The 23,205-nt window shown below is 50.4% G+C and overlaps 1 protein-coding gene and 1 pseudogene across 4 annotated transcripts; both read right to left on the reverse strand.

Annotated features, from left to right (window-relative positions):
- Positions 1–686: 686 nt before the first annotated feature.
- Positions 687–23,197, reverse strand: SMPD4 (sphingomyelin phosphodiesterase 4). Of its 4 annotated transcripts, XM_016120186.2 has the most exons (20): positions 23,043–23,197; positions 20,874–20,957; positions 19,492–19,578; positions 18,470–18,612; positions 18,250–18,325; positions 17,573–17,681; positions 17,410–17,462; positions 16,703–16,854; positions 14,082–14,214; positions 12,009–12,080; positions 8,830–8,916; positions 5,833–5,978; positions 5,074–5,164; positions 4,675–4,775; positions 3,947–4,110; positions 3,287–3,492; positions 2,704–2,937; positions 2,311–2,442; positions 2,012–2,140; positions 687–1,900 (listed from the first exon to the last, which is right to left on the reverse strand). In XM_016120186.2, exons 1-20 carry the CDS (start codon positions 23,115–23,117, stop codon positions 1,571–1,573), a joined length of 2,604 nt encoding a protein of 867 aa, XP_015975672.1. In that variant the 5' UTR covers positions 23,118–23,197; the 3' UTR covers positions 687–1,570. The 4 variants fall into 4 exon arrangements, with proteins under 4 accessions (XP_015975672.1, XP_015975674.1, XP_036076555.1 ...); XM_016120188.2 differs by lacking the exon at positions 8,830–8,916; XM_036220662.1 differs by lacking the exon at positions 23,043–23,197 and having other exon boundaries at positions 20,855–20,950.
- On the reverse strand, positions 6,344–6,462 carry LOC118603684 (annotated as a pseudogene).
- Positions 23,198–23,205: the final 8 nt, after the last annotated feature.

Below are 23,205 nucleotides of genomic sequence, written 5' to 3' on the forward strand. Positions count from 1 at the left end.
AGTGTGTTCCTGGCGAGATACTCACGTGGGGCTAAGTGCATAGTTCAGTTCCCAGCTGTACGTGGCCCTGAGCTTCCAGAAGCCACAGTGTTCCAGAATTGCCAGTTTTTCACATTAAGGCCAACTCGGATGTACTGAGTAGAAGGCATTCTCACAGCTTAGACCCAGCCTGGGGCCTGTGCTGACTGAGGCCCACTACGGGCCTCTTTTCCCAAACCTCTGGGGGGTTGCTGTAGTCATCACTGCCAATCGTTTACATCTGCCTCCGTCTGCTGTTGCTGTAAGTGAATTCACTGACCCCTGGGTGAGGGATGACAGGGCACCCAACAGCCATCTGCGGTCGCCAAGTACTGGGGGACCCTCAGTAGGTGACCACACTGGAGGCTGAGCCTCAGCACAAGACTCAGGAGCAAGAAGAGATTTCTTCAGATCAATGGTTGGTTACAAGTCTGGTTGGCTTTTTGGTCAAAGGCCCTAGAATGTCACTATTCTGAGTTTACACCAAAATAGAAAGCCCAACTTTTAGTTTGAGAACTTAAAAACAAAGGCTTGGTTTAAATCACTGCTGAAACATTGTTCTCTCCAGTGTTCTGTATGGTGAAAGGCATGCAAGACCCATGGGGATTTTTGACAGTGTACATGTAATTGTTGTGTAGTTTGAATATTTAAGTGTTATCAGAAAGTTATCATGTCTTTGAGCACTTGATTTTATTGAAGATACAAACGATGCTTTTGATCATCTTTGGTTGTAGACCAGAAGCTGGCAGGATGGGTCCAGCGGCCCTGCCATATCCCCTACACAGAGGAGAGCTTGTCCTCTCAGACAAGGTGGTGACATGGACCACCACTGAGTGATGCACTTGCTGGCTTGGGGGCCAGAAGGCAACCAGAGGAAAGCACTGTTCCACCAAGCACCTGTGCTCCTAGAGGATCTTCCCTCCTCCAAAGTGGAATCCTATGGCCCATACTTGGCATCGCTGGGGGGTACACAAAAGAGAATGACCCTTGCTTTGCCTTGCTTTGCCAAGTGTGGTGGCAAAATTTAGTTTTAAAATTAGGAATCAGAAGAGAACCATCATCTAATTTCCTCAGGAATCTCTTTTAGGGTCTTTGATTCTTTGCAGCCAGAAGCTGAGTTGCTGTCCTGGTATCACCTGGGAAAAGGAGACACACTACAATGCCCACCTCAAGGATAGTGAGGGCAAAGGACCAGGGCCCTCCTGGAGGAAGCAATGACTCCTTGGTTTCACATGGCTAAATCCTGAAATAGTTAAAGAGAAAGTCCCCAAGAACCATCTCACTGCAGGCCTCGCCTGAAGGAAGGAAGGAGGCTCAGTGGCTGGGCCCTGGGCTGGCCCATCCCTTGCAGCTCATGGACCCTCTGACATTGCTCCCTTCGTGGCCAAGCCTGGACTGCGTGCCCTTCTTGTTTCAGGTTCTCTTACAGGTGGCTCTGAATCTGCAGGAAAATGCCCCTAAGAAGTGCGAGGGTGACTGGGCTCAGGCTCAGAGGTGGCCTCGTAGGTGCATAGGAGGGGCTATGTGGAGACAGTAGCTGGCCTGCTTGTAGTCAGAGCTGGTGCAGCTTGCCCCGCTCTGTCAGCAGTGTCATGGCCATGGCGTAGAGGAAATAGCCCAGTACGAGGAACAGGGCACAGGGCAGGGGCCCAATGCAGAATAAAGAGGCCACAAAGAAGGCCAACAGCAGGGACAGCAGAGTCCGGTAGCTACCCAGGAAGCGTAGGCTGAGCCTGGGGCCCCGGACACGGCTAACTGAACGCCCCGGCTCCACGGGGCTCAGCAGGTGCCTGCTGGTCAGCCCGGGCTCCATGAGGTGGTAGCGACAAAAGCTGCCAAGGAAATCGGCCCGGGAACACAAGGCTGCCATCTGGCCTGCAAACTAGAGCAAAGACAGAGGCATGTGGGAGTGGGCAGCGAGCAGGGGCCACACTGTCCACCCAGCCTCTCTGAGGTTGTAAGGAAGGGGCGTGGCCCTCCTGCCCACACTTACCCTGTGGTTGATGGTGGAGGACAGCCGGAACAGCAATCGGACTAGGCTGGCGATCTCATAGCTCCGGATGGGCTGTAGTTCTGAGTCCCCCTGGTACTCGATGTCAAACTTTCGCAGCCCGTTGATGATCTAGAAGCAGCAGGAGAGGTGAGCCCCAGGTGAAACTCAGGCCCTGGGAGCAGTCCAGGGAACTCACCATTGCAAATGACTCAGTAGAGCTGTCACTGCTTATGGGGACCACCAGCTGTGCTGCCCAGAAAGCCCCAGAGAGCCAGGTGCCTCTGACACATGAGCCTTACCTGGTAGCGGCCCAAGGGTGTAAGGATGAGTCCATCCTCACCCACAATGCAGTCTGGAAGCTGTTTCTTTCCATTCTCATCCTGAGTTGTCCCCAAGGCGAGCGTGAGCTGGGTGAGCTGGGCCTCGTTGAGCTATCAAAGAAAAACTACCTGCTTTTAGTTTCCAGGAGAAGGGAGGAAACTGGTCTTCCCCCCACTGGGCCTCTAACAGTGACAATAATGAGATCCAGCCTTGACATCACAAGCATAGGCCTGCATCTCCCGCAGATGATCCCAGGAGCCCTGAGTGGTAGGACCCACACTGGATCCTGGTCCATGGCTGGTCCCAAGCTGGGCAGGGGGTGAGGGCCACAGGACCAAACCCTGGGGAGGAGACAACCCCATGGCTCGTACTCGGAACATCTGGCACAGGTACTCCAGGGCCTTCTCCAGGTACTCGTCTGTCTTGCGGACACTGTCCTGTCCCATCTCATCCAGGTCATTGGCTGGGTAGGAGCTGTTTGTATCCGAGGAGTAGAAACCCAGCCATGACAGAAAGGGGCGGCCAGCTGTGCTTTCCCCACACTGGTCAGAGATGGACTTGGCGGTCTGTTTGGCCTGCGTGATGAGCTGAGCCAGGCGCAAGACCTGCAGGGCAGACAGGAGGTCAGCTGGCTCTGGTGAGGCTATCTCACAGCACTCAGCCACCATAGACCAGTGGGTGGTCCTGGGGGAACCTGCCAAGGGCCAGGATGGGCAGCTTCCATGTTATGAGGATTTTTAAAGACTCAAACTAAATGTGGAAAATTTCTAACATTTATTTTATCATGTGAAAAAAATTAGACTTCACTGAACAAAACAGAGGAAGGAGGAGCAGCATTGTCTACGCAACACCCACTCTTCCTCCTTTCTTGCCCAGAATGTGTGCACCCTCCCTGGATCACTGTTCCAGAAGCTCAGGATGGTCCTGCGGCCAGTGGAGCTCCAACTCACTCACCAGTGTCCGGACTTCTGGCCCAAACATCGGGGTGTACTTGCAGTCCTGGCCCTCAAGGCTGTAGACGTGGCTCTTCACCTTGAAGGAAGTGTCGGTGACGGCCGGCGGCCATGATGACAGGAAGCTGCCAGTGAACGTGGGAGCTGTAAAGAGTCGGTGCTGGCGGTGGGGGATGACAAGTTCGGGCTCCAGGAACAGCTGCTCGCCTGTAAGGAAGGACACGAGTCTGGCTTTGGTTTTCGAGGACACAAAACACTCAGTCGCCACTGGCAGGCTTCCTGAGTGCCTCCTGAGGTTTTCAAAGGGCAGTGACTGTGCATTGTGGGGGCCCAGGTCCTCATGCTCCAGTCTCAACAAGAAAGCTGACACTCACCAAGAAAAAGCCCAACAAAACTGGCTAAGACAAAAGCAGACAAGGGACCAAGATTGCCCCTGATTCCACCATCACTCGTCACCAATGCAGCTCAGAGCGCTGCTTCCCCTCCCAGGAGCACACCACAGCCCCAGCCCAGTGTGCTATATCACAGGGAAGGCGGGGTACAGCCAGGCTCAGACCTTTACCCTGCCACTGGGCACCAGGATTCCCCAAGCCCCTCATAGGCTCAGGCAGGGTCCACGGGTCCCTCTCTAGGTGCTGCTTCCCACTAGGTGAGGGCTCACCTTTCTGGATCATCTCAGCCAGGTTGGGCTGAGCAAAGACTTTGGCCACTCGGAACACCATGAGCGCATTCTTGGGGCTGACCAGGTCGGTGCGCAGCGCGCGGCTCAGGAAGCCCACAAAGAGTTTGGTGTACAGGAGCAGGTTCTCCTGCACAAAGGGCGCCCTGGGGAGCAGGCAGCAGGTTAGGGGCCAGCAGGTTAAAGGCCGCATGGGTCCTCACCCTCACTCCCACAGTATCCCCAGTCTTCCCGGCCATGACTTTATGGAAGTGTCAAGAATGTCCGCTGAGGGAGCCTGGGGAGTGGCAAGGGAGGAGGCAGAACAGAGGTGGGAAAGACCTAAGCCCCCTGAGGACAATGGATCCTCCCCGGGACAAAGCCCTTTTTGAGAGGACTAAAACCAGGTTGGTCAGGGCACCAGAGGAGAAGGCGGCCAGAGAGGAGGGCTGATGGAAGCCTGGAGGCTGGCTGGGAGATGCTAGAGAGGTGTGGTGGCTGCTATGAGAGAACTGGTGAGGAAGGGCTGAAGGGTGGTTTAGGGGTGGGCGTGAACATACATATGAGTGAGATAACAGTACAGGGACAGAAGGGTGACCGCTGTTTCCTTGGGAAACCAATCCCAGGGCCCAGGCAAGACACAGCAGGGTCAAGGAGGGGTGGCCTGTTCCTACTCTGAAGGACCTCGGAGAAGCAGGTCCCTTGAAGGAGGACAGGGTGCCGGGGCTCACCATCTCTCCGACACACAGCGGGCCTGGCCATCACTGCTCTGAGCCTGCTTCTCAGGTGCATACCTCCAGGGCTGCAGGTAGCTTAGCCACATCTCCAGGACCTGGTGAGACATGTGTGCACATAGGTGGGCTATGGGAAAGGGCTTTGGGCCAGATCCTTGGGCCTCCTGGAGCCTGGCCAGGGAGGCAAGTCAGCGGAGCAGGGTCGTATCCCTAGCTGTGGGGCTCTGCTCTGCCGGGGAGGGCAGGGGTTGTCTCCAGGGTCTGGCTTCTTCCTGTACTCCCCTGAGAGGGCATAAAAGGGACTCACTGCACCCCTAGGATGTTTAACCCTCTCGCCATCCCTTCAGAAGTAGGGCCAAGTGCAGCTCAGAGAAGTGTGACAGGACTGACACTCACGGCTCTGAATGATGCGTCCAGGGGCCAGTGGCCAAAGCAATGCTGCAGGAAGAGGTAGAGCTTCTGCTGGACAAACCTCGGGATGGCGGCCCTGCAGGGAAAGGGTGGGTCACCTCACAGGTGAGCCCAGTGGCTCCCATTTCAAGGGTTGATTCTGTCACGGGGGCACTGTGTACTCCCTAAAGGTAAGACCTCCTATTTTTAGCCCCATTCTTTGGAGGAAGAAATCAAGATTGAGAGAGGTTAGGGAACATCCCAAGGACACACAGCATACATGTGGACGATCCAGTGTAGCTCCTGTACACTTGTCAGCTTGGATCACCCCACTACCCCAGCCCTTCCTCTGCCTGAGGAGGAGGAGGAGGGGGCAGCATAGAGCTCGGTCTCCCGTGACAACAGAGCCACTCTGCTGCAAAGGCACTCCTAGCCCACTGGCTTTCTTGCCTGCCACTGGGGAGAAAGGGACAAGAGGGAGCAGCAAGATGGGGCCTCTCCCTGGCCTGACTTGCTCTTTGCACTGGGCTGGTGGGATAGCCAGAGAAGCAGCTGGGCAGCCCCACCCACCTCTGGGACCAGGGTGGAGGAGTGGAGACAGACCCAGGAGAGGATGAGGCCATTTCCCACCTGCCTCACCCCTCAAAAGCCTCTGCTCCCCTGGCCTACAAGCCCTGGGGAAATGTCGCTGTGGGCAACATGTGTGTGGAGAACAGGAGAAAGCAGACTGGGGCACAGCAGCCCTGAACAAAGCCCTGTACCCACCGTTTGAATTCCTCCAGGGGACTGGTGGCGTGGGAGTGGGCGGAGGGAGAGACCTGCTCGGGCTTCAGGCTGTTGGAAAAGGCGTGCAGATGCTTGAGCAGCAGGCGCACAACCAGCACATGCTCCTCGGTGGGTGTGAATGACTCCTAAGGTTGAGAGGGGAGAAGAATCAGGACCCAGGTCTTCATGAACCCAGGTCTGACCACGTCCTGCCCAGGCCCACCTCTCTGCTCCAACTACAAGATGCGTGGGCTGGGCTGGAAGTGGGACCACCTAGGGCCCCACTCATGCCTGGTATTGCAGACAAGCCTAGTACTGCTGTCTAAGAGTGGTGAAGCCTATGCAGTGCACCTTGGGACAGCTGCTAAAACAGACAAGTCAACCAAGTGCTTTACTTCCCTACACCCTTCAAACCCATTTTTTTTTTTTTTTTAGGCAAGGCAACCCTTGGTTGACCTCACGGATTGCAAGGACCTTGTCAGCTTACAATCCCTTATTTTATTATTTTTTATGCCTATAGCACCTGGTCTTCCTAGGTAGTCTCCCATCCAAGTACTAACCAGGCTCGACCCTGCTTAGCTTCCAAGATCAGACGGGATCAGCCTTGTTCACGGCAGCATGGCCATAGACTCCAACCCATTTTTTGTACCTTCCGCGGATGACTTGAGTCATTGCTGCCCAACCAGGTCATCAGGGGTCCTCACCTCCTGGCCAGCCAGAGAACGAGGAGCAGGGGACAAGAAAGCCCGCATCCCACCCAGGACTTGGACTCCGAGGGTCTCTGCCTGCCTCCCAGGTATGTACAGATAGCTTCCCGGGCCCAATGGCTTCCCCTTTCCAGGTGAGCTACTCCCCAGTTTCCAGGTGAGCTACTCCCCAGTTTCCAGGTGAGCTACTCCCCAGTTTCTCCTCCTGCTGAAACTCGATCCTTCCGTCTGCTCTGTCCTAGACAAAGCCCTTTCTCCACTGGACCTGTGGTCGGCACAACCCACAGCACAAAGAGTACCCTCAATCTTGTGAGCCGACTTTTGATTCAGAGTCCTTGTTCGATCTTGGAGAGGAAAGCCTATTTGCCAGCTGTTCAGGGATGGAGTGCAGGGTGGAACTCCCTGAGAGGCAGAGGACACATGGGAAGGCAGACCCCACTGCCCCACCACTCTGGCTGTCCAGACTGACGTACTCCTCTCTCCGCTCACCCCTAGCCCTCTGGAGCGTCAACAAACTTGTTGGAAGAGCTCTTGGTAGCCTCATCCCCACCCAGAAGAGTACTGAGGCTCGTGTAGGCCGCGAGTCTTGGCATACCGCCAGACCTCTCGTGGCTGAGGAAGCCAGCCCATAGCACCGTCCATGCAGCTCTCCCTGCCACCGAAATAGCTCCACAGGCCCAGGTGATATGCCCACAGGTCACTATGTCTAGGGATGGCATTATGGGGCAGAAGGTAACTTTCTTCTGCTTATCTGCATATTTAAGTCTTTATGCAACGAATTTGCATTGTGTTAAAGAAAAAAGCATGGGCTACTTTAATAAGAATAAAAGATTAGAAAGGCATCGATGCCAGGCCATACCTCCTTGCTGCGAGCCCTCCCCTCTCTCATTCCTGGCCCCTCTCTCTTACCTGACCACCATCCCTTCAAAGAGAACGTTGACAGGGTAACTGGGATACCCTGCTGCATCTCACCCCCATCCTTCCCAGTGTTTCTGGAGAACTAGGTCCCCTGCCACAGGCCCCCAGCAATCGCAATGTAACCCCTTCAGCTACCTTCCCTCTAGGTTTGCCAAGCCAAACTTTTCCCCCAACTCCCCAGTCTCCTAAGCCAAAGCCCCACAGGAGTCTCGGACCACAGCTGCAGGTGCCTCCTCCATGTTTTAAAGACACTTTCCCAAACCCCTTTCTAGGGCTCTTGGTCCTCCTGCTGTAGAGTGAATGCAGCCAGTTTCTCCAAGGATCCTGCTCTTAGCCAAGTGAGACTTCCCCAGCAGAGGCTGGAGTGGCACCAAATTCTGCACTTGGATGGCCCACTCTGAACCTTCTGGAACATTATCTTCTCTCCTGACTGCAGCTGCTGCTTCAGAGCACAAACCTCCACTGTGTGCTGTGCTCACCATCCCATCCCAGGAAAAAAACAAGATTTCTCACCTTATGCTCAAATTCAAGTTCAATATTGTGTGCTTCCACCAAAAGTGAAATGGACAGCCCCTGGCTGCCAGCCTCGTTCCAGTTATATCTTTCCACCATTTCTGCCCAGATTTCCTGCCTTATCTCATAAATCAGTGAAGGATGAGACTCTGTCAGCTCCGGAACACCCTGCAGGTCTGAACTCCACTTTGCTGACCTCAGATCTGTCACACTGTTCATTTCTGTCTAAGCAGACCATAATTTCCATGAGGTCACAGCCCACTCTTGTCCACCTCTGGAGGAATCCACAAATCCACAAGGGGCTGGGCCTCATGTTCCCCAGGGATCGATAACCTCTCCAAGCTGGGCAGCCAAGCCTCAAGTTTTTCCACCCCTCTGCCTCACACGGACTGTCGGCAAAACTGCACCGCTCACAAGCCGCAGGGCCTCCTCAGTCACTTACTGAGTACCAGGCTTGCATTGCGGGGTGAGCAAAGGCCACAATATTTTGTTCCTTCGAACCAGGGCCAAGTACGGAGCCCTCACAATACCTGAGAACTTGTGACACCATGGCTGGCTTGAGGCTTGACCAGGCAGATTTGGTGACCCCAAAACCAGCTGGGATCATGTGCCTCACTCCATGCCACATGTCCACATACCCCCAAACCCAGCTAGTCCACAAAGCTGAAGGCCAAGCCAGGCTGAAAGGCTAAGCCACCCCCTCCCGACCCCCAGAGTCTTGCTCTGTGTGGAATGGGGTCTTTGTATCACCCCCAGCTGGCCCCAGCTAAGCCCTCGCTTTACCACTGCACTGACATGAGCTCTGCGGCTTATACCACAGGGCAGGGGTGAAACGGAACGGATCAAGAGCAGCCAGTACTTGGTAGGCGTGGAGGGCCTGGAGGCTGGGTTGGGCAGGGCTGTGGAGGGCGCTGGAGACACTGAGTCGGTAGTGCAGAACCTCCAGCTGAGACAACAAAACACAGAAGCCAGACAGGGCAGAGGAAGGGGAGGGAAAAAGGAGATTGAGGAGAAAAAGAAAAAAGTGAGAGCCCAGAAGTAAGGAGAAAAATGAGAAAAACAAAAAACAAAACAAAAAACAAAAGCACGTCAGTGACAATCCAAACAATCACAGCCCAGCAACCTCAGGCCAGTGAGACAAACTCAGGCCAGTCCAGACCAAGCCCCTCCTGGTAGCATGTGCTAGGCAGAGGGACAAACAGACCCTGTAGGTCAGCTGGGAGGCTCCCTCCATGTTGCTGGGGCCTAATGGCCTCTCTAGCTTCCTGAGGTTGGCCTGACTCACTTGCCTTCCAGAAGATCCTGCTTTCTCCTGAGTCGGATGGCACTGTATGCAGTATGTATACACCACAGGCCACCAGGAGCCCAGGTGCCTTGCTGGGACACACTGCCGACCACCAAAGCCCTTAAGGCCCAAGGCTCAGGAAACTTTTGAGGAGTCAATTCTAGCTGGAGGCCTCTCTAGAACTAGGCCTCAATAAAGAAAAATATGTAATTTATCGGACTTCCCTGGGTTGTCCCAAAGAGAAATTTACTAGCACAATTCCCATGTGTCTCAGATCTAATCAGTGTCCCACCCTTACTGGGGCTGGTTCCCAAAGGCAGAACGGAGATGAGCACATGCTTGGCCCACCAGGCCCCGCCAGATGCCCTCCACACTCCATGTTCTGGAATGATTAAAGGAGGCACAAACTCTCCTCAGATCTAATTCTGGGAAGACCAGCCTCTACCTCAAGAGGTCACTCCCCACCACCTCCAGATACACAGGGCCTTTTCATCAGTCCCAATGGCAAGAGCCCTCAAGAATCTGGCTATGGTCACACACTGCCAGAGGCAGCTAGAACCCCGAGGCTGTGACAGCCTGGGACTCTGGGGATGACAGATGATCTAGCATGCTGTCAGGCCCCACTCTTAAAAGCCTCTGCCCTACCTGCTTGCAATATCAAGGTTGGCTGAAGCAGCCCTCCATCAGCAAAGCACAGCCCAGAGCCAGTCCCAGCACACATCCTGCCCTACAAGAGCCATGCCTCCTGCCTGAACAGCATGCTTCACATAGGAGAAGTCAGAATGCACTTGCCAGACTCCAAGGAGACAAGCACAGCCAGAGCAGAGCACGCGGAGCAGGGGTGAGAAGGAGCACAGCAAGGAGGCGTTGGCAATTCACAGCCTTCGTCCAGGCCAGACCCTGGGCTCAGCTGCAACTCTCAGCGAGGAATCAGGACACACACCATTCTCCTGTTGGGACCCTGTCCTGGCCTGCGGGGACACAGGGCAGGCCCCACAGAAGCTTGCAGGGCTGTGGTCATCCTTACTATTCCTCTAGAAGCTACACTGAGCAAGCTGGGTAGAGTGGAGGCCAGGCCTCCAAGGAGTGAGCATGCACTCTGGACCTAGCCCAGCCATGAACACACTGGGTTACTTTCAGGAGCTATGGTTCTGGCAACCCTAAAATCAGGAATATGTGACCTTAAGGGTACACTAGGACTTGTAAGGATTTCTGTATGCTATGGTGAGACGTGGGCCTGCACAAATAGTAAGGGGTCTCAGATGAAGCAGGCCTCTGTAGCTGTCTTTCCCAGCTTCCTACACACCTAATTTTCTCAGGTTTTGTTTTTCTGTCTCGATAGGAAGCAAAGGGTACAACTTCCCTGGGCGCCTGGTGGGTATTTCATGATGATCCCCCGACTGGCAGGCATTCTGAGCGGTTCTTACCCACTCTGTGGGCTGGTCAAGAGGAAGCAAACAGTGGGGAGGAGGGGAAGGCCCCACCGCCCTAAGAGGGAGAGTTACCACCCCTTCCCTGTGTAGACTCAGAATCCTCACAATCTGCTAAAAATTAAAGTGGGCTCGGAAGACAGAACAAGCAGACAAGGAAGACAATGCAGCAAAGTGGCCTCTGCAAGACCAAGCCACATGCAAAGGAGCAAAGCAAGCCTCCCGGGACCCCACAAGGAAGCTTAGCCCCCAACCACTGTGCACCAACCAGGACCATGCAGCCAGTCTGCTCTGGAAGCAGGAAGGGCAGTGCAAGCATTTTGTGATGTGAAAGGCCCAGCCCAGGATATAGTCACCTATTCTCCTCCTCCCTCTCCTATGTGACACCAGGGACAGAGATCTGGAGCACACTGCACTTTAAAAGAGCAGCAGTTGGAGGGCTGCACCCAACTCTCACGTGACAGAGCACTGGGGCCACAGAACTAGTTGCTGAGACTCTGCGGCAGGAGCGGAACCCTCACCTCTCCTCAGAATGAGAGTGAAAATTATAGGCCAACATTTTCCATTAAAAAAGATCCATAGTTCCCTAGTTATCAAGGAAGCCCACAAGAATTTTGTCTGGCAGTGACAAAAGCAAAGTCTAAGGAGCAAATTGGTATACAGGAGCTGTACACTATAGTTTCATGGAGTGTGAATCTAAGTGCCCATTCTGCCTCTTATTAACTGAACCCTGATGAGTTCAGTGGGCTGTGAGGGTGCCAAAGTCTCAGTCACCTCCACACCTCTGCACACAGAGTATGCTGCCCAGCGAGGGAAGGGGAAAAGGCGAGGAGGAGGAGGAGACTGGCCAGGCCACATGCAGGGCATCAGACCCCAGGCACCACAAAGCTTGCCAAAGCTCTGGAGGTGGTAGTGGGCAGTGTGGGCACCAGGATAGTCGAGGACCTGCCAGGTACCCCCTCAGCAGAAAAGCAAGAGGCACTGTGATTATAGAAGGGACAGACCCAGACATGACTCCCATAGGCATCAGTGGCTCCCCTTTGCCCAGAGCAGGAGTACCACCACGTCATCTGTTCCTGTTGCCAGGGAGCAGGGGCTCTAGAAGCAGCTCAGGAGGACCCCAGAGAGGACAGGCCTCCAGCCCTTAGGGTGCAAGCCCACCGCAGAACAAAACCCACATGCTGTTCAGAATCTGAGTGAGAGGTGATGCTGGGTTTCCATTTCCCACCATCTAGCCCTTGAAAACTAACTGACACCGAGGACAAGAAGTAGCGGGTTGGCCAGGCACACCAGGAGATGGAAAGAAAAACTGTGGCAACATACCTTGGCATGAGGAGACTGCATTTTCTGGTACATCTCCAAGGAATAATGATGAAGCCACATTTCAACAAAAACCTGCAAAAGAGCACCAGCTGGTCAAATGATTTAACAAGAGTGCCAAGACCATTCAGAGGGGGAAAGAACAGTCTTTTCAACAAGTGCTGGGAAAACAAGATATCCACATACACATGAATGAATTTGGACCCTTACTTTAAACCATAAGCAAAAATAACTCAAAATGGATCAAAAATCCAAATATAAGATCTAAAACTATAAAACTCTTAGAAGAAAGCATGGGGAGAAATCTTCATGACATTGGATTTGGCAATGATTTCTTGGATACGACTCTAAAAGCACAGGCAACAAAGGAAAAACAGACAAACTGGACTTCTTGAAAATGAAAAACTTGTGCATTAAAAGACACTAATGACAGAATAAACATGCAACCCACAAAATGGGGGTAAATATTTGTAAATCACATATCTGATAAGGGATTACTAACCAGAATATATACAGAACACCTAAAACTCAACAACTGAAAAATGAACAACCCAATTCAAAACTTGGCAAAGAACTTAAGCAGACATTTCTCCAAAAAACGTAGACAAATAGCCAGTAAGGACATGAAAAGATGCTCAACACCAATATTACACAGCAATACAAATCAAAATCACAATGAGACACCACCTCATATCCATTAGAATGGCTATAATAATAATAATAATAATTAAAAAAAAAACAAAAAACAGAAAATAATGAGCCTTGGTGAGGATGTGGAGAAATTGGAACCCTTGTGCATTGCTGGTAGGAATGTGAAATAGTGTAGTAACTGTGGGAAACAGTACAGCTGTTTCTCAAAAAATTAAACAGAATTACCATACAGTCCAGCAATTCCACTTTTGGGTATATACCCAAAAGAATGGAAAGCAGGGTCTCAAAGAAATATTTGTATAGTTATGTTCATAGCAGCATTATTCATAATAGCCAAGAGGTGGAAGCAACCTAGGTGTCTATCGACAGATGAATGAACAAAATGAAACATTTACATACAATGGAATATCATTAAGCCTTAAAAAGGAAATTCTGACACATGCTACAACATGAATGAACCCTGGAGATTCACTACGTTAAATGAAGTCGGTCAGTCATAAAAAGAAAAATGCCATATGATTCCACTTATATAGGCATTAAAAGTAGTAAAATTCATAGACATAAAGTAGTATTGTGGTTGCCAAGGGCTGGGGGGAAGAAGAAATGAGGAATTATTATTTAATGGGTACATATTTCAGTTTTACAAGATAAAAAAGTTCTACAAATCCATTACAACCTTGTAAATAAATAAACTGTACACTTAAAAAAGGTTCAGATGGTAAATTTTATGTTATGTGTATTGTATTTTACCATAATTTAAGGGGAAAAAAACGCCAGTAGCATTTCAGTCCAGGAAATAACCCTCTAGTTCTGTCCTATAAGCTCATGCTTTGGTCACCTGCCCTCCTCACGGGCCAGCAGAGCTCAGAGACCACCTTAGCTGGGAGCCCTCTGAAGCACCAGGCCCCTTTGTGAACAGGGAAGATGATTCCAACTGTCCCACCTCCCAGCGCTACTGTGACAATAACATGGAAGCCTCTGAAAACACAGCAACCCACATTTCAAGAGTTATGTACAAGGCAGGACAGAATCCCATCTTAACTACATTCCTGACTGTCAAAAAGCAATGCTTGTGGTTAGCAACTCAGCCCCAGAATCCTACGTCAGAACCAGATGAACCTCACTCTCCAAGGTGTGCTCAGAAGACAGCCAGGCCTGGGAGGTGGCCAGCACTGTGCTATGGGAGCCAGCCCAAGCCTGTGGGGAGGCTGGGACTATACAAGGGATGAAAATTCTGCCATTGACATATAGGTTAGACAGGTGGGCAAATTTCTTCTGGTCTGTTTTTCTAAACATCAGAGAAGGAAAATACTAACAATTTAGAACTACCCTCAAGTAGTCTATAGGCTTCTGCCCCATGGGATGAAAGGTGGCTGAGCAGTTTATGTTCAAATGGAAGCAGAGAAGAGTCGCTTCAGCTCTCACCTGCAGCAGAGTTTCTGACCTCCAGATCTCGTGGGAGGCAGGGTCTGCATTCACAGATGTCTGATGAGAGATGTGTCGCTTCAGGAGGCTGGTATGGTGGAGGCCATAGGAAGCAAAAGGCATGGCTGGCGTCCTGAGATACAGAAACGGACCTTTGTTAGAGGCTCCCACTGGTATAACCAGGGTCAATGTGAACATCAAAATCCATGATTGCAGTAACAATTACAATCTGTTGGTTCAAACAATGACCTCTCCCCCCTAGTCCACATTGATATATACAAATAAGTGAGAAAAGAGTGCCCACTAATAAATACAGGAGTGATGAAATCAAAAAATTATCACTTGGCAACCATCCTATTAATAACTGATTTGGCTGAGGATCATCAAGGGATGCTAACACTAGTAAAAACTGCATAGTCTCAGCATATCTTTCTATTAAATTCCCCTTGTTAATTAATTGAGGCACAAAGAACTTAGTTTAACTTTACAGCAGGAAAACCTGAACAATAGCCCCTAAGCCCAGTGATCGAGCTAATGTTGTCAGTAATGGGACACATGAACACCACGGGCCACCGCTGTAGTGCTCCTGCCGATAATGCCCAACCTGGGTCTATCACAAGGAAATACTTGAGAACCCAGGTTAAGGGCATCTTGCACACACCTAAGCTGCATACTTCAAAGGTATCAATGTTGGGAAGGATTGAGATTCAGTTCCAGGCTGAAGGGGACTAAAGACAACTGCATGTAGTAAGTGACCCTGTGCTAGATCCCAGCAGAATAACAGCCATTAGTAGGTAGCTGGTAAATCCTGAGTGGATTCTGAGGATTAGACGGTGGCCTTGTAGCAATACTAACTCCCCGATTTGGACAAAAGTGCTATGGTTATGAAGAAGAGTACACTTGTTATTAGGAAATACAATCTGAAATACTGGGATAATGGGCATCATGTCTGTAACTTACTCAACGGGCTCAGAAATAAACATATATAAGTAAAAAGAGAGAACAAAAACAATCCAGAAATCTGAGTGAAGGTTCAATGAAGGTTCTTTATGTTAGACGTAGCAACTTTTCTGTAAGGCTAGAATTACATGTAAAAACAAGCAAATGAAATCAGACCCATAAAACCACTTGGCAACTGCAGTCTGCCTCTGAGAGGGCATAAATCTGACCCACCCCCAAGTTACCCCCCACCTTTCAACCCCTTTTCCATGGGGGCATTTGTCCATACATGTGAGCTTGGGTAATAGCATGGCATGTGACAAATGTAGGGTGGGCCAGCAAGTGCAAGAAAGAGCCTGCCTGCAGCCTCCCAGGGCAGGAGCTGCGCCAGTGAGGTGGAGGAGGGGGTCCAAGCAGTACAGGAAGCAGATATTAGGGCAGGAGGTCTTCTGGGGAGAGTCAGCAAAGAGGTCCCAGGTTTAAGGTCCACCAAAGCCCCAGTACACCTTTGGGCTGAGGATGGCCACACACTCCCCTTCTGCATAGTTCAGTCTGCTTGGACTGGCACGAAAAGCTCTTTGCTCCAGGGCCTCTGGCTCAGGACAAGACCTAGTCCTTGAGCTCACAGATTCCTACGAAAACCATGTATTGCATAAGAATGTTTTGGTCAAATACGGACCATATATATCACATATATCATGGTGGCCTCATTAAGATTATGCAGCTGAAAAATTCCTACTGCCTAGTGATGCTGCAGCACAACACTTTGCTATTTTTTAAAATAAACTTAGTGTATAGCTTAAGTGTACAGTGTTTATAAAGCCTACGATATTCTAATGTCCTAGGCCTTTATACTTACTCACCACTTACTCACTAATCTACCCAGAGCAACTTCCACTCCTGCAAGCTCCATTCTGGGTAAGTGCCCTTTACATGTGTGCCATTTTTAAAATTTTTTATACTGTATTTTTACTGTACCTCTTCTACATTTAGATACACAAATACTAGTGTGTTACAACCACCTATAGTATTCACTACAGTAACATGCTGTATGGGTTTGTAGCCTAGGAGCAATAGGCTCTAATATATAACCTAGGTGTGTAGTAAACGTCTAGGTTTGTATAAGCACATTCTATGTTTGCACAAGGATGAAACCACCTAATAACACATTTCTCTGAACATATCTCTGTCATTAAGTGATAGATGATAGATGAACTGTATTCTTATTCATCCACAGGTCAATCCTTCCATGACCTGCCTATAAGTCCTTTTTCCCCAGAACTATCAGCCCAGCACCATCAATCTGCATTCAGCTTCGAGTCCCCCACCACCCTGCTCACCACCTCGGTGCAGGGCTAAGACACTGCACATGGGAAGGGCTGCTATAGACAGAACACGGCCTGTTCCCATAGGAGAGCCATGCAGCCCCAGGATCTGATCACTTCAGGGATGGCCACTGAAAACCAAACACAGATGCCCTCCTCATCCCCGTCTTCCAGTCTGTGCTAGGGCAGCTGGGATTGGAGAATTTCAGGCATAAGAAAAACCAGGGGGCCCCAGACAAAGAGTGGCACCACTGTCTCTTCAGCAATGACCACTGATGAGGTCACTCCCTTGTAGAAGGGCCAGGCGTGGGCCACCTCAGGCCCTGGCCAAGGGCCAGGGTAGCTGGAGAGCCTTACCTGGGAGCTGGTGAGGGACTGGGCCCCCCTGGACTGGAGGACAGTGGGGGAAGCACGCTGCCTTCTGTGGGCAGGAACCATGACAGGTACCTGTCCACCAGGATGAAATAGGCACAGTCTGAAGTACGAATGTGGAGGGCCCCAGGGAGTGGCTGTAAAACAAAACTTAGGTTTGTGTGTGGCTCTGGGTGCTGCCCCAGGCTGCTGACCCCAGCTGCCTACCCAAGAGAGCCCTGGGATATGGGCTGCATCCCTCAGGCTGGCCCATGAGCACTGATGGCGGTACCAGAAAAAAAGCTCCCACCCAAGAGAACCTGACTAGACTCTCAGTCCTGCCCAACAGGCGAATCTCCAGGACACCTCCACCCTGCCTTCATGATGAGCAAGCACCTCCTATCGGAAGCGCCCCTGATCGCCACTCAGAGTGCCTAGATCAGCCCACCTCGCCTGTCAAGTCTGCTCACTAGTTTGTTGTCCTAAGTGGGGACGGCCTGAAGAACAAAGGCTGAAGGAGGAAGGAGGACCCAGAGAAAAGAGGCAGGAAGGGAAAGGAGAAATGAAGACAAAGAAAGACTGGCAGCTGGCTCCCAGGCAAATCCCAACAAGCTCCCCATACTGTGTGAAAACAAGAGCCCTGGACCATGGATGCTTCCCTTCACAGGTGTCTCCAATAAAGCAAACTCTGCTCAGAGGCATCCCTTCGGTACCTTTTGAGTGATGAGGCTCAAGGCGAAGAAGAACATGTAGTACTCAAACGGATCTGAAGACAATGTCAGGGTGCACATGGCAGGGTTGTTGAGCCACCCCTCGTACCCCAGCACTGTGCTGGCCACCCCCAGCCTCCCTGCCCACAGGGTCAGCAAAGGATACTGAGGGCAAGGTTTAGGCTGAGGCCCCCGGTGGGGGGGAACTGGACCTTATTGTGGTACAGAGGGCTGTCAGGGAGCACGCGCTCCTGGATGGATGCCTTCACAGGACCCTGCGGAGAGAGGGAGGTGTGCTCAAGGGTAGGCTCCAGCATAGTGCCCTCCATACATGCGGTGCAGCCCTCTGGAAAGGCTGCTGAGGACAAGACCGACACATGGATCCTGCCTGTTTGAACAGAGCTGTCCTCTGTATAGCGCTTGAGCAAAAGAGCCTTCACTTAGAATCTTTATCATTCTCATAAATACCCATAAACAGCAAGGTCAGCAGCTGTGCACATTTCCAAGCCCAGACAGGCACTCGACGAATCCCTTCTCTCTGCTTCTCACACCCATTGAGCAAGTCACCCTTTGCAGCCAGTCACATGGCCCTGCCTGCCACTCAGCAAGGAGCAAACCAAGCAGCATGGCACCTTTATCACTGGCAGAGTTAGGAATGATCTTAAAGAAAAGTAACTGTTGGAGTTCTAATTTGTGATGCCTCCCTGGCCCTGAGCAGACACAATGGCACTCTTCTGCCCACTGTCACGGCCACTCTGAGCCCCTGCCCACCCACCACATAGTACAGCCGCTGTTTGAGACACTCTGCCCCAAACACAGTGCTCACCACCATGGATTACTTACAGGCAGATAGGAGACAGGAAAATCAAACTTATAGTCTTCAGCTTGAAGTTTATAAACCAGTTTCATCATTGGGCCACTGAACATGAAATTAAACCAACAAAAACAGGGTAAACAAACTGCAAACCACCTTGCTTTGTTTCCTAACTTTGAGAAGTACAGTGATTTGAAAATGGGATCATCAAAGGAAACATCTAGCCCCTTGGGTGATAAACCTACCTACCCAGGGTCTAGAAATTCCATTGCAATGCTGTACTCCACAGGGCTCACGCGTCCCTGTAAACAGCGGAGGTTCCAGCCGACGAGGATGCCATCCAAGCTGCCGAAAATGCTCTCTACCAGCCATGGGAAGATAGCGTGCAGCTCCTGAAACAGTGCATCGGTGAGGCTTTGGGCAGCCTTGCTGAGGAGCAGCTCCCACTGCCAGGTTGTGTGCCATGTGAGCTCCAAACCCAATTTCAGTGCTGCACTATAAGATGCCCACTTTCTTCGCTGGCCCTGAGCACTGACGTTGTTACTCCTTAGTTCAGAAGCCCACAGGACAAAGCCAGAACCCACAGGAACCCTGGAACAACAGTGCTAACAGGATCGGCAGCTTTGGATTCTTTCACTGTGGTTACGTGGCATATCAAGCAGTACTGCTTTATATCTAGGCCAGTTATACGTCAGCCTATTTAAAACAATTTTTTAAAAAATGTTGGAAACTTCTGATTTGAAGACAGCTTTATTAAAAAGGGTGACAATGTTTTTTCTCAGAGTGAGTCCTTGAAACTGAGACTTACTGCCATTTGATTGTAACTCCTTGTCCAGGCGGGCTTCTTGAACTTACCTACACTACTATCTGACATTTCTGCGTGGGATGTAAATACATATTTTCAGTATCTACATCAGGGTTTCTCAACTTTGGCACTGTTGACATTTTAGGCTCAATACTTCTTTGTTGTGGGGGCTGTCCTGTGCATTGTGGGAGTTACCAGCATGCCTGGCCTCTACTCACTTGTGCCAGTAACACCAAGCCCATGTGACAACTAAAAATGTCCCTAGACATTGCCAAGCATCCCATGGACAGAAGCATCCATGGTTAAGAACTCCTGGTCAACATGTTCACATGTTTAAATGTGTCCATAAATGCGAAAGTCACAATGCCAGGTCAGGCCTCCATGCAGGGCAGTGCTCAGGGCATGTAATAACATTTTTCAAGGAATGTGTGAGACATGGCCCAAAGAGATGCTAGCAAAGTTGTACCTTTGCTGGAAAATCCTCGATGACTTTAACCAAGTCTTGACACCGCTGTGCAAAGGGCTTATTGATAGAGTCAGATTTCAGGCTAGCCTAGAAGAAACCAAAAAAATCATGAGCTTATTTGCTTTGTAGCTTTTGACAATATTCTTTCTGGCTTGAGCCAAAATAGAAATTCAAGGGATAGGAAGGAGTGAGATACACACCGCTGGCCTGACTCTCTAGTATTTCATACATTAGGTCATGCATGTGTCAGTGGCCTTAAGCAGGGGTCCCAACCCCAAGGCCATGGACCAGGAGCGGTTTGGGGCCTGTTAGGAACTGGGCCACACAGAAGGAGGTGAGTGATGGGTGAGCAAGCAAAGCCTCATCTGTATTTGCAGCCACCCCCCAGCCCTAGCATCATCGCCTCAGTTCAACCTCAGATCTTCAGGTATTAGATTCTCATAGGAGAACCTATCCCTGGCGCCGAAAAGGTTAAGGACCACTGGCCTAAAGGATGGTACTAGACCAGTAATTGTCAGGCTTGCTTCCCAGCACCCTCTGTAAGCAACCCCAGTTACCTCAAAGAACTGTACATTATCAGAATAAAATTGACTTCTATCTGATCCATAAGCGGGAGGTCAGCTCCACATCCAAGAGAGGCCTCCATTGTGGAGGGCTCCCCTCATAGATCATAGAGCCTCTGCATAAATGGATGAGGATCAAGGAAACACTAGTTTTAACCGAGAGAGTTTTGCCCGAGGATATCTAAGGCCTTGTTCACTTCCAAATGAAGGTGGAATCCACAAGGGCTCAGTCAGAGGCAGGCAGAGTCCTGGACTGTTTAGGCCATGGGTCGGATCTGTTGGCTCTAGAGGGTATACCAAGTACGAATATTCTTCCAGATGAATGTTTACAAAAAGTATCTTTTGGGAACTGAAATGTGAAACTTTTAATCATTGATACTTGCCTCATGCTTAACATCTCAGCATCATGTTTAATATTTAAAGTGTAGTCCTGGTTACCGCCAGCACAGCGTGTCCTTCTACTTTTCACTGATGACAGTTGTAATTATGACACTTTTGTGTAAAGATTTACAAGACATAAAAATTTGAATGTACATCCTTTTCACTAGTTCCTCCCATGCCATGGGAAGTAGGGAAAATGGCACTGGAATTATCTTGTTTTGTAGATGAGACAACCCAAGGCTCTGGGGTTGAGTAAACCCAAGTCCTGCAGAGGCAGAATCAAGCCTAAGGATTTCAACCCCCAAACCAGTGTTACTTCCATCACACACACCCCAAAATAACCACTGGAGAGCTCTTCAAGTCAGTAGAAAGAACATTCAAGTCCCTCAGCTTAGAACTATAATCACACTGACACTCACACTGGCAGTCGATATTTACCAGTAGGAAGCTGGGTTGTTGCATGTGAGGGAACGCCATAGCATGCTCCTGTGGAGAGTTGAAAACAGTCGTCTTAGGAAACCACTGTGGAAAAACAAAGACGAAATCTCAAGACCTGACAAACAACAGAACATTGTATTGTTTCACAATGCCCTGCAGAATATTTGAGTAACTCAACGCACACTGCACTGCCACATCCCATTGCACAGAAGTGCTGTTTTCATTCACTACATTTCATGTGGTACTGAATCCCTGATAACATGTGGTAAAACTTGTATAGCCCTTGCTATATGTCAGGCCTGGTTCTAGGGCTCTCTATATATCTACATTTAATTCATGGTGGTAGGTAGAATTCTAAAGATAGCCCTCCAAGATGGCTGTCCCTGGTTATTCAAACACTCATTTTGCTATTGTGAAAGGATTTTGCAGATACAATTAAAGTCTCAAGTCGGTGGCCCATAAGATACAGAGCAGTCCTGGCTGACGGCTAGCAAGGAAACAGGGACCTTAGTTCTACAACTCCACAGAACTAGATTCTGATGGCAACCTGAATAAGCTTAAAAGCAGATTCTTCCTGAGAGCCTTCGGATAAGAGCAAAGTTGGTCAAACCACTATATTGTATGCCTGAAATTAATATAACCAATATAAAATTGTTTACCAGTTATACTTAAATTAAAAAAAGAAAAGAAAAGCTGGCCAACATCCTGACTTCAGCCTTGTGAGAGCTTAAGCAGAGAACCCAACTAGGCCTGCACTCCTGACTCTACAGCTGTGAAACAACAAATGGGTTAAGTTTTAAGCTGCTAAATTTGTTAAGCAAGAATAAAAAATACATCCTCACAATAACCCTATAAAGTCAGTACAGATGAGGAAATGGAGGTAGAGAGAAGGCATGTCACTTGCCCTCACCCAGCTGGTAAATGGCAGAGCCAACATTCAAATACACAGGCCTCTCCACAAATCTCTCACAGAGACAGGTAAATAAATCTCCTCTATTTACTTGTGCTCTCTGAGAATGAGCGAAGGGGATGAGTAAGCTCTGCCAAAGAAGCCTCTGACCCGGCCATCAGAAAATCAGGGATAGCTCTTCAGATTCCTACCTCTTTGCCCACTCAAGTCAAAAACTAAGAATATTCAGACTTGGATTGAACAGAGAGGATGCATGCCTAGTTCCACTGAAGGGTTACTAATGGCTTTCCCGGCATAGCTCTGCTCATGACCTTAGTAAGGGTACTGAGGTGGCAACTGACAACTTATATGGATGGAGAGAGGCTGGGTGCACGGGGTCTGTTGGCAGCTGTGGGATTGACAGGAGATGCGCATCTCTGCCACTTAACAATAGTAACACCTCCCAGGATTTTTTCAACTCTTAAACTAGACATTAGTTTCAGTTTTCAGAAAGAAAGCACCTCTCTGCTTAGAGGAAGACTGCAAAGGCAGTAGCTGAAAAAATGAAGCCAGAGCTGCCCAACTAGGGGTCTTTCCAAGGGAGGGTTGTGTCTCTAACGCGCTATTCTCTGACTCTGCCACGGCCAGGCTCCCCCGTCACACCCTTCTGCGCTGTGCACCAAGCGTTTGCTTCATCTCTGCACTTCAACAACCACTTTCTTCAGGAGCTGCTTCCACTCTTGTTTGGGTTTTTTTTTTTTTTTTCTGAGAGCGGCAGCCCTCAGACAACGCCGATCACGCGAAGCAAATCACGCTACTGCCAATGCCTCCCTCTTGCTCCTCTGAGCAGACCATGCTCCCTTTTGTTGCTCACGACTGCCCTGTGAAGTAAGCCGTGCGATGCCCATACCGCAGACGAGGAGACTGAGGCTCAGAAAAATCGAGTCACACGAAAGAAGGCTCGGGCCGAGACTCACATCCAGCTCTTTCTCCTACACTGCTTTTTGAGTTCAAGGGGCTCAACTTTAACTTGAAGCTTTCCTTCCTCTAACTCGTTCAACGAACGTTAACCGAGCACCCACCGGGACAGTGCGTGTGAGACGCGAGAGAAGATGACATGAGGGCGCAGCCCGGGGCCTCGGCTCCCCTGCCGGCACGGCCCGGAGTGGAGACGCCGAGGCCCAACCCCGGGATCGCAGAGAAAAGGAGACAGCTTAGGCGGAGGTTCGGAGAGGCTGCCAGGACGTGGGACCGTCCTGCGCGCGGATCCCGCCACTCACCTGTGGGGTCCATAGCGTCGCTCGTGTCAGGAACTGAGACCACCACTCGGCTATCCGGCGCTGAAATGTCGTCATCAAGCTGCGCGTGGCGTCACGCCCCCCGGCCTGGCGGGAAAAACGCCGCTATCACATCAGGCTTCAGTCTCAAAAGGCGCGTGCGCAA

The sequence above is a fragment of the Rousettus aegyptiacus genome, unplaced genomic scaffold (genome assembly GCF_014176215.1).
Source record: "Rousettus aegyptiacus isolate mRouAeg1 unplaced genomic scaffold, mRouAeg1.p scaffold_m13_p_5, whole genome shotgun sequence".
NCBI classification, from domain to species: Eukaryota; Metazoa; Chordata; class Mammalia; order Chiroptera; family Pteropodidae; genus Rousettus; species Rousettus aegyptiacus.

Coding starts and splice junctions, on each gene's coding strand:
- SMPD4 (XM_016120186.2), bottom strand. CDS start 23,117: ATGACGACATTTCAGCGCCGGATAGCCGAGTGGTGGTCTCAGTTCCTG. Junction 18,326..18,469: donor ATGGAATTTCTAGACCCTGG/GTAGGTAGGTTT, acceptor TTTCATGTTCAG/TGGCCCAATGATGAAACTGG. Junction 12,081..14,081: donor GGTCAGAAACTCTGCTGCAG/GTGAGAGCTGAA, acceptor GCTCTTTTGCAG/GTTTTTGTTGAAATGTGGCT.